Source organism: Populus trichocarpa, chromosome 6, assembly GCF_000002775.5.
Source record: "Populus trichocarpa isolate Nisqually-1 chromosome 6, P.trichocarpa_v4.1, whole genome shotgun sequence".
Classification (NCBI taxonomy): Eukaryota; Viridiplantae; Streptophyta; class Magnoliopsida; order Malpighiales; family Salicaceae; genus Populus; species Populus trichocarpa.
This window is the reverse complement of record NC_037290.2, coordinates 22,213,507-22,222,980: the sequence shown is the minus strand read 5'-3', so window position 1 is coordinate 22,222,980 and position 9,474 is coordinate 22,213,507. Positions and strand designations below refer to the sequence as shown.

The following is a 9,474-nucleotide window of genomic DNA, read 5'->3' as shown; positions in this document are numbered from 1 at the left end:
CAAAAAAACCAGCTACGTAAATATGATTTATCATGTTAAAAAGCTTGAAAAGACATATTTCTATCAAATAGTAATGGCTTGGACGCGCGGTATTAAAGGAGGGTGGCCTTTATTATAACATGGCTAGACAGAGGTACTTGGTTCTGGACTTGAGTTTTGCGCAGGCAGTCTTCCATGTCACGACCAAGAAGTATCACGAAACGGGCCAAACGGCTATGGCAAAGGCCAACAAGAAAGTGCAGGTTACGAAAGAAACTTTCCAGCATACTTTTATGGACTAGATGGAAAAGCTAAAATATTCCTATTTCCTGTTCATGGATATATATATATATATATATATATATATATATATATATATATAAGATATCCAACATGGACACTCAATTCCTTTCTTGTTATGCAAGCATATTTTCTAAACCTCCTATCAAAACCAAAAATGCTTGATGATTCAAAAGGGTTTCTCCTTGGTATCCAGTTCCTTGTTGATTTTTTTTGTAATTCCTTCCCTTTCCTCGGAAAAGAGGATGGCATTTCTCTACACTTTTTGGATCTTAACAACTCGCTTCTTCATATACAATATCAAGAGTCTTGAGAGACAGGAACCAAAAAAACTTATCAAGTCTCAAAGAAAAACATGGGTCGTCGTCAATACTTGCTATGCTTCTTCTTCTTGTGCCTAATTAGCAGTGATCAAGGTCTAGTCAAGGGAGTCGTAGGGCTGGCATGTAACTGGGGGACTCAGTCCACTCACCCACTTCAGGCTAACATAGCGGTCAAGCTTTTGAAAGAAAATGGTTTTAAGAAGGTGAAGCTGTTTGAGGCTGATCCTGCTGCACTCAAGGCACTAGGGAAGTCTGGTATCCAAGTTATGGTTGGGATACCAAATGAGTTTCTAGCACCCCTAGCAAGTAGTGTTCAGGTTGCTATAAACTGGGTCCAACAAAATGTATCCAGCTATATATCCAGATATGGGACTGATATTAGGTAAATTCTTTAGTTTCTTCTTCTTTTTATTGATGCTTTTATTATTAAATCTTGTCAGCCCATTATTCCATAGAGGCTTCTATATTATACTGAAATAAGCACGATTCTTTTTAGATATGCATGAAACTTTGAGCATAAAAGCTTTTGTAGCTAGAAAGGAATTCTGTTTTCAAATATTGTCATGCTGTGTGTTTGGCTTTTTGAAGCCTGTTGCATACGGTTGCTTCATGTACTGTTTGATGGGGTGTTTCGACGGGTAATTACGAGGGGGAAAGGACAGAAATATTGTTCTATGAAAAGAAAACTGTAGTTATGCTAAAATCTGATACCATCAGAGCATGAATAATGCACTATATTGACAACTTCTTCACGTATGGTTGCATTTTCTATTTGCTTTCGAGGAATCATAAAGCCCACATGTAATGTGCTGCAAAGAACCACATCCTTTTCCCTTACCTCTTTCTCAATTTTTTAGAGCTTTATATATCATCTCTGCTTCTTTAATTGCTGCCTTAATTTATCATCCTCTTTCTGGAAATAGAAAATATTATGATCAAAACCAGTTACTTATGGAGGTTTCCCCCTAAACCATAATAGAAATTAATGTGAAGTATTTGGTTATTGCACGTGTAATTTCAGGTATGTAGCTGTGGGAAATGAACCTTTCCTCCAGACCTTCAAAGACACTTTCCTTAACACAACATTTCCAGCACTTCAAAATATTCAAGCAGCCTTGATAAAAGCTGGATTAGGGAGGCAAGTAAAGGTCACGGTACCATTAAATGCAGATGTGTACCAGACAGACAGTGGCCTACCTTCTGGTGGCAACTTCCGATCAGATATCCATGGCCTCATGATCTCTATCATCAAGTTTCTCAGTGACAATAATGCTCCCCTTACCATTAATATCTACCCATTCCTCAGCCTTTATGCTGACCCCCATTTCCCGGTCGACTATGCCTTCTTCAACGGCACCTCTGCCCCAGTTGTCGATGGTTCCATATCTTACACCAATGTCTTTGAGGCCAACTTTGACACCCTCATTTCAGCTCTTGAAAAGAACGGTTTCTCATCAATGCCTGTCATTGTTGGTGAGGTTGGATGGCCAACAGATGGTGACCGCAATGCAAATATGGACTATGCTCGCCGGTTCAATCAAGCCCTTGTCGATCGTATAAATCAAGGCCAAGGCACCCCAAAACGTAAAACTCCACCAGATATCTACCTATTCGCACTCACAGACGAGGATGCGAAGAGTGTCCGACCTGGAAATTTCGAAAGGCACTGGGGTATCTTCTATTATGATGGAGCCATCAAGTACCAAATGGATATGGGTAATGGTAAACCTCTTGTTCCAGCGAAAGGTGTAAGATATTTGGCGAGGCAGTGGTGTGTAATGTCACCTGAAGCCAGCATTTCTGACCCCAACTTGCCTAACAGCATTGCCTATGCCTGCAATTATGCAGACTGCACAAGTCTGGGATATGGATCTTCCTGCGGTACGCTAGATGCTAAAAGCAATGCATCTTATGCTTTTAACATGTACTATCAGACCGTGGATCAAAGGAATGGTGCGTGTTCTTTTTCTAATTTATCAACCCTTACAAAAGTTGATCCATCTCAAAATCCTTGTCGATTTGAGATCATGATGGATCTAGGAAAGCACGAGACACCTCCTAGACGTTCATTTGCAGGAGGAAAGGAAAATCCGGCAGCAATGATGGCTTTCATATCGGCGCTGATATTGATCATTTGTGGTGCTTACTGAGTTCGTTGGTGACAAAGCCAGCACCAAAGCATATTCCAGGCCTCATTCATCTTCATGGAGATTTGTAGACGCCACATATAGCTTAGTTTTTGAAATCTTAATTTTACTTTACTCCAGCTTCTTTACAAGAAAATGTAAATTCTACTGTTCGAATCATTACATGTGAAAGAAAATGGGAGTTGGCTATTTCATACCTGACAACTTGCATATCCCAAGATTATTTTGTTTTTTCACGAAACAAAATATTCTGTGTCCATCCTTGAACGATTCGAATTTCTCATTTCTTTCCTGTGAAGTTGTGGTGATTAAAACAACCACTATCCATCAATCTTGAAATATTATTATATAAAATTTCATTTCTCAACCATTTCAAAAACGCTTTACTTCAGTGACAGGTAATTTTTATAGTTATGATTTAACAAAAATAAATTTTAAAAAATATAATTAATCATAGTTAATTGAATTTAGATATGTATTTGATAAAAATTATGGTTGAAGTTTATTTATAGTAAAAAACATGTATAAAATATTTAGTAATTGTGTTTGAAAGTGTTATTGCAATTGTTTTTCAAAATGTTTTTTATTTGGAAATACATTAAAATAATATTTTTTTATTTTTTAAAAAATTATTTTAATATTACCACATCAAAATGATCTGAAAATATCATAAAAATATTAATTTGAAATAAAAAAAAATTTAATTTTTTTAAAAATATATTTTTAAAACACAAATTAAAACAAATAGAATTTTACAAAACTCAATTAAAAAAAACACATAAAATTACTTCATATAAAAACGTTTCAAACTCAATTTTTAATGACCTCATAGCATAAAACATAATTTAGTTTTTTACCAAAAACTTTGGTGTTTATTTCACCTCAAACACAAAAACAAAAGCTAGCAGAAACAATCGCAGCCCATCTACCTGGTCGCACGCAACTCAAGTTAGAGATAAAGAGTCTTTTGATTTTCAATTAAACATCGAAGCAACAAAGCCCAATTTCACCAAATTTGGAATACCCAGCTCTTGAACTTAAAAGGGTACCAGACAAATGACATAATGTTTCTTTTTCCCCCAATGGAGCTAAACTCAAGAAAAGCGTAAGACGGGGTGAAAATGGTAGGACCAATATAAATTGAAATTAAATCAGCACCGTTCCAATATGAAAAACACTTGAAAGTTCCTAAACACAGCATTCCCCTCAATTGTAGACCATGTACTTGGGCGTTGCGCTAAACTTCTGATAGCCCTTGATGACCTTGTTTACTGCATCAAGGAAGTCTTTCTCAGTCACTGTCTTCCTGCGTGCTCTAATGGCATACATCCCAGCCTCAGTGCAGACACTCCTAATGTCAGCTCCTGCGGAACAATCCAACATAAAAAATTCTAATAAAATGAATGGTGAGACATCAAAAGTTGTGGACAGGCTAATACAAACTGCTGGGGTTGTATGATGCTCTCCAATAATTGCAAAATAAGAAAAAGGTTCTTGGAACTCGCACAATTGTACAAGTTGAATTATGTGAACCGTATTTCTAACCTTAACATAACTCGACTTTCCCCAACACATTCACAGCCTATGTGACCATTTGTGGTTGCTTCTACAAGCAATGGGCACGGGTTTCACTCCCTAGGTAAAGAAAAGTCAGCCCCATCTTTATGACTTAGATCTTAATACCATGCCTGAAAGACATTGATTTGTTTCCCCTTTTCTTTTCAGTGGATAGTTGAGAGGACCATAGTGTGTAAAATGAGTTCAGTGCAGTATCCATACCAGTTGAATTTGGACAAAGGCGTGCAAGCAGCTCAAAACGAATATCCCTTTCACAGTTCATAGTTCGTGTGTGGATCTTGAAAATCTGAGTCCTGCTCTCCAAATCTGGCAGCCCAAACTCAACCTTACGGTCTAATCTTCCTGGACGTAACAGAGCTGGGTCCAGCGTATCAGGTCTGAAAAAAAATAGAACAAAGTAAGGTACCAGTGAAACACAAACTGTGAACTAGTACATTGGATAGCGAATTGCAAGCCAACAAAATACAGAAGCATCAGGACGTGGAAAAGGAGTCAACTTGAAACAAATATTTCTTACTTGGGGATGGCAGTAGAAACAAACAAATTTATATACACGTCAGTTAGGCAACCAATTTACCTGTTTGTCGCCATCAACACTTTGATGTTTCCTCGAGCATCAAAACCATCAAGCTGATTGACAATTTCAAGCATGGTACGCTGAACCTCATTATCTCCACCAACACCATCGTCAAAACGTGCACCGCCTATAGCATCAACTTCATCAAAAAAGACGATGCAAGCTTTTTTTGACCGTGCCATCTGTAGCGAATAAAATGCTAGTTACACATGAGTAATGAATAAGTTCTATTAAATAATTACAAATTCAATAAGCAATGTTTGACCTGAAAAAGCTCCCGAACCATTCGTGCCCCCTCGCCAACATATTTCTGGACAAGTTCGCTCCCAATAACACGAATGAAACATGCATCAGTTCTGTTGGCCACTGCTCTAGCCAAGAGAGTTTTGCCTGTTCCAGGAGGACCGTAGCACAAAACACCCTTAGGAGGATCAATTCCAAGCTTTACAAATTTCTCTGGGTGAAGCATGGGAAGCTCAACAACCTAAAAATAAGGCAATATAATTTGAGACATCTTAGAAAAAAAAATTAATTGTGCATATACATATAATATAATGTGTACGAATGAACGAAGATAAATATCATAAATAGTATACGCACTTCTCGCATCTTTTCTATCTGCTCCTTACATCCACCAACATCGTTATACGTAACATCAGGCTTTTCTTCCACAGTCATCATCGTAACACTTGGATCAATCTTAGGAGGCAACGGAATCTGAATCTGATACTTGTTGCGATCAACACTGCAACGGCAGTTAGATTGTTATAACCATATCTATATCCCATAAAATTGAACACACACACACACTCAAATATAAAAATAGAAAGAATCTTATAAGAGGTCAAAGAGGGAAACTTACCCCACTCGCATGCCTTCTTCTATATCTGTAGGGGAGACTTTGTCACCAAGCCCAACCACAAACTAAAATTACAAAGCCAGTACAATGTTAGAATGGTTCATAAAAACAGAGGTTATGGTGAAAAAAACATCAAAGTAACAGGTCTCTCTTCATGCTAGGTTGACTGATGTTATTAAAAATGGGAAATGGTTTCGGCCTAGTGCTAGATCAGATGAACTGGTGGAGATTCAGGGAGCTATATGTGGCACTATGATTCCTGATACACTAAATTGGAACAGGGCAGTTTGGGAGCTCACCCCAGATGGAAATATTTCTACTAGAAGTGGTTGGGACCATCTTAGGAGGAAAGATGCTCAAATTGAGTGGCATAAGCTGGTCTGGGGTTCCCCAAACATTCCTAGAGATGGTTTTATTGTATGGCTTGCAGTATATAATAGACTCTCCAGAAGGGTTATGCAAGTTCTTATGGGAAGAGGCATTGATGCTGATTGTTTGCTCTGTGGATCTGCTGACGAAGATAGAGATCATTTATTTTTTCCCAACCTTATTCCACTGAGATATGGCAAACAGCTCTACAGATTTGTGGTTATTCTAGGGCTGTTGGAGGATAGCAATTAGAGTTTGATCAGGCTAAAGGAAACCCGCAAAGGAGAACTTTTCAGGCTATTCTTGGAAAAATAGCTTGGAAGCTTCTACCTATGGTATTTGGATGCAACAAAATCTGAGAATGCATGGTGATATACAATGGATGTTCTGAATCTTCTGATCTTTTTCTGTTAGTTTGTAATTCTATACAAGTTTGTAGTACGGATTTATTTCCGTATAAGTTTATTTAATCAATGAAAAATTATTTATTCATCAAGAATTATAATGGTCCACAAAACATATTAGTAGCATGTGTTGGTTAGAGTAACAAGCACACTAGCACAATTACCAATGCTCAATTTCATGCATCAATTTTTAAAAATAAGTAACCAAGACAAAATGTCAGCAGTTGAGGCACATCATTTGCGCCGAAGTTAATGTAACAAGCATGAAGGTGAAAAATAAGGAGGCTGAAGAAAATGGTTTAAGACTACATTATAAAGAAACACACCTTGGCAATTTGCTTCACATTTATAACATACTTTGCATCCTCGGTATTAGGATTAATAATCTTTGTGCACCTTGCAACCTGATAAAGAAAACAAATCTGTCTAAACCCATTCCTCAATATTCAAAAGTATATTACAAGTGATGTTTTGCTTTTAATTGAACCAAAAGAAAAAAAAATCCTGAAATCAAACCTGTAGTGGTTGTTCTTCTTGCATCATCTGCTTATCAGACACAAGGTCCCACTGGCTTGGTGCAGCCAAACCAGTGTCAGATTCTTTAATGCCTATGGATCAAACAAGCAACCTTTTAGAACAAGTTTATGTCCCAGGCTTACAAACAAAGAAATCCGAAACACCTAGAAATGATAAAGCGCAAGGTAACAGAAGAAGTAGCTCAACAAAGAGTTCGATGATAGAACAAAACACATCGAAAAAAGCAATAACACCTGCTCAAGGGCATATTTCCAATTAACAACCCTCCTAACACTTAGCCCCTGTGTAAGATCATGTTCACAGACCTAAACTGCCTATTTTGGGGAAAACTTCAAAAACATTGCGTTAAAACATCTATTGAAAGAAAACCCATCTGTCTCTCTCTCTCTCTCTTAATTATTATTTTGGGTAATTCCAAAGCTCCTATGGTATCAAAAACTGATTCTTAACCTACAAGAGATATGAAATTTTGAAACTTTCAATCACTGGCAGCCTAGACTCAGATCCAAAAAAAAAAATTACTAAAAAGACAGCTTAAAATTGGTATTTAAATCTGAGAAGCGAAGGGAGAGTGAAGATTATTACCTCGAAGATCATTAATCTTCTTAGCTAAATCCTTAATTTCCTTCTCTTCTTTCTTAATACTGTTCGAGTATGGACCCAAGCCCTGCATTAATTAATTAATTAATTAACCCATATTCAGAGCTGAATTATTAAGAAAAATAAAAAAGTAAATAGAACATACATAAGTTTTGAGGAGAGCAATGTCGTCTTCATCGAGAGGAGGAGGATTCTTCTCGTCCTTCAATATCTCATCATCGTCAACTGCTGCCGGAGCCATTAATTAAAGAACCGATCGATTCAAGTCTTAAACCTAAAGAGGCACTGGAGCCAAGCCAAGACTAAAGAAGAAGTAGCAAGAGGTTTTTATTATTATTATTATTATTCTTTATAGAGTGAGAACGGATTAGTTTTTGGTTTTGATATAAATAGAGGGACCTGACCTTTCCAACAAGAAACGATGAGCACTTTGTTTTTTCTTTCATCCCCCTGGCGATTGCCCATATGTATTTTCGTTCTTTCAAATGAAACGACATCGTGTGATTTATATGCTGTTTTAGAATTAAATTCTTTTTTTTTCTTTTATTGTTATTATTAACCTATCATCTATATTTTAAAAAAAAATTATAGAATACGTGTATGATATATATAAGTATATATATCCAGTGATTTAGTAATTAAGATACTGTTTGTTTGAGTTTACGGTAGTGATTATTTTTTAAAATATTTTTTATTTAAAAATATATTAAAATAATATTTTTTTTATTTTTTAAAATTAATTTTTAACATCTTCATATTAAAATAATACAAAATTATAAAAAAATAATTCAAAGCAAAAAAATAAAAATTTCAGAAATAGTTTTTGAATATAAAACAAACACTTTGATATGAATTCTACATCTTTTACCAAAAACTCCTCAAACATTAACTCTACGGGCATAGTTTAAAATAATATTATTTATATCATATTATAAAAATAATACCTATACCTGGTTTTATTTTAAAAAAAAAGCTTTATTTTTTTTAATCATGTATGTAAATAACTGTTGTAACTGAAAAAAAAATATCTTGTTATTTTTATTAAAAATATAGTTAATTTAATTATATGATAAAAACAAACATGATAAAGTATTTTTCAAAATTATTTTAAATTTTTAAATTTTTATTATTTGTTAATAACCATAATTGCAACTCTTTTAAAACTTCAAAAAATATAAAAAATTGGATCTAATGTATTAATATTTCTATATATTATAAAATTAAGATATTTTTCTAATATCAAATTTGCCATTATAGTATAACACTTGTAAATTTTGTTTTCCTTCTAAGGAGTCCTTTGCTTAAATAAAATCATATAGAATCTTAAATTATGAATTTGTACCCAATGGTGTAGAATATAAATTGTTTTTTGTTTTTCTTGTTAACAACCATACTTGGTCTTTTTTACAGTGAAGACTTAATTTCTAATTAGATTTTTAATATTATCAAAATACTTTAAAAGAATTTGGGTTAGTTTATATATTTATTTAATCATTTTGATAATAAAATTATGTTTCAGCTCAATTAATTGGCATGTATAGCTTGTTATTTGTTGTTTTAATTTCCTCAAAACATATTAAAAAACAAACAACATGTTATTCGTCCCCTTAATAAAAAATAAATAGAACAAGGCCACAAGAACAAGCTATTGGTGCGCTAGGTGATAAGCCTGATTCTTTTATGTTTTTTTTTTCTTTAATGTATTTTTTCTATATTTTGAATTTTTTTTATCATAATCATTTATTATTCAGTTTTGACATAGTTTTAAAATACCATTATAAATAATTATTTAAATTTTAAT

General features: G+C 34.6%; 2 protein-coding genes across 2 annotated transcripts; one reads left to right on the top strand and one right to left on the bottom strand.

Annotated features, from left to right (window-relative positions):
* Window positions 1–395: 395 nt before the first annotated feature.
* On the top strand, window positions 396–2,945 carry LOC7491968 (glucan endo-1,3-beta-glucosidase 5). Its single transcript, XM_002309407.4, has 2 exons — window positions 396–984; window positions 1,624–2,945. The coding sequence occupies exons 1-2, from the start codon at window positions 635–637 to the stop codon at window positions 2,750–2,752; spliced, it is 1,479 nt and encodes a 492-aa protein (XP_002309443.2). The 5' UTR covers window positions 396–634; the 3' UTR covers window positions 2,753–2,945.
* A 753-nt stretch (window positions 2,946–3,698) lies between these two features.
* LOC7492270 (26S proteasome regulatory subunit 7) lies at window positions 3,699–8,110 on the bottom strand. The gene is made up of 10 exons (XM_002308465.4): window positions 7,819–8,110; window positions 7,659–7,740; window positions 7,053–7,144; window positions 6,863–6,940; window positions 5,767–5,828; window positions 5,505–5,649; window positions 5,170–5,388; window positions 4,905–5,086; window positions 4,529–4,704; window positions 3,699–4,113 (listed from the first exon to the last, which is right to left on the bottom strand). Exons 1-10 carry the CDS (start codon window positions 7,912–7,914, stop codon window positions 3,956–3,958), a joined length of 1,290 nt encoding a protein of 429 aa, XP_002308501.1. The 5' UTR covers window positions 7,915–8,110; the 3' UTR covers window positions 3,699–3,955.
* Window positions 8,111–9,474: the final 1,364 nt, after the last annotated feature.

What these genes read in the sequence shown, in the direction of transcription:
- LOC7492270 (XM_002308465.4), bottom strand. Translation starts at nt 7,914, where the DNA reads ATGGCTCCGGCAGCAGTTGACGATGATGAGATATTGAAGGACGAGAAG. An exon ending in GAAGAAGGCATGCGAGTGGG is followed by an intron (nt 5,650 to 5,766) that starts GTAAGTTTCCCT and finishes CTGCCGTTGCAG; the next exon opens with TGTTGATCGCAACAAGTATC. An exon ending in AGATAGAAAAGATGCGAGAA is followed by an intron (nt 5,389 to 5,504) that starts GTGCGTATACTA and finishes CCTTATTTTTAG; the next exon opens with GTTGTTGAGCTTCCCATGCT.
- LOC7491968 (XM_002309407.4), top strand. Translation starts at nt 635, where the DNA reads ATGGGTCGTCGTCAATACTTGCTATGCTTCTTCTTCTTGTGCCTAATT. An exon ending in AGATATGGGACTGATATTAG is followed by an intron (nt 985 to 1,623) that starts GTAAATTCTTTA and finishes GTGTAATTTCAG; the next exon opens with GTATGTAGCTGTGGGAAATG.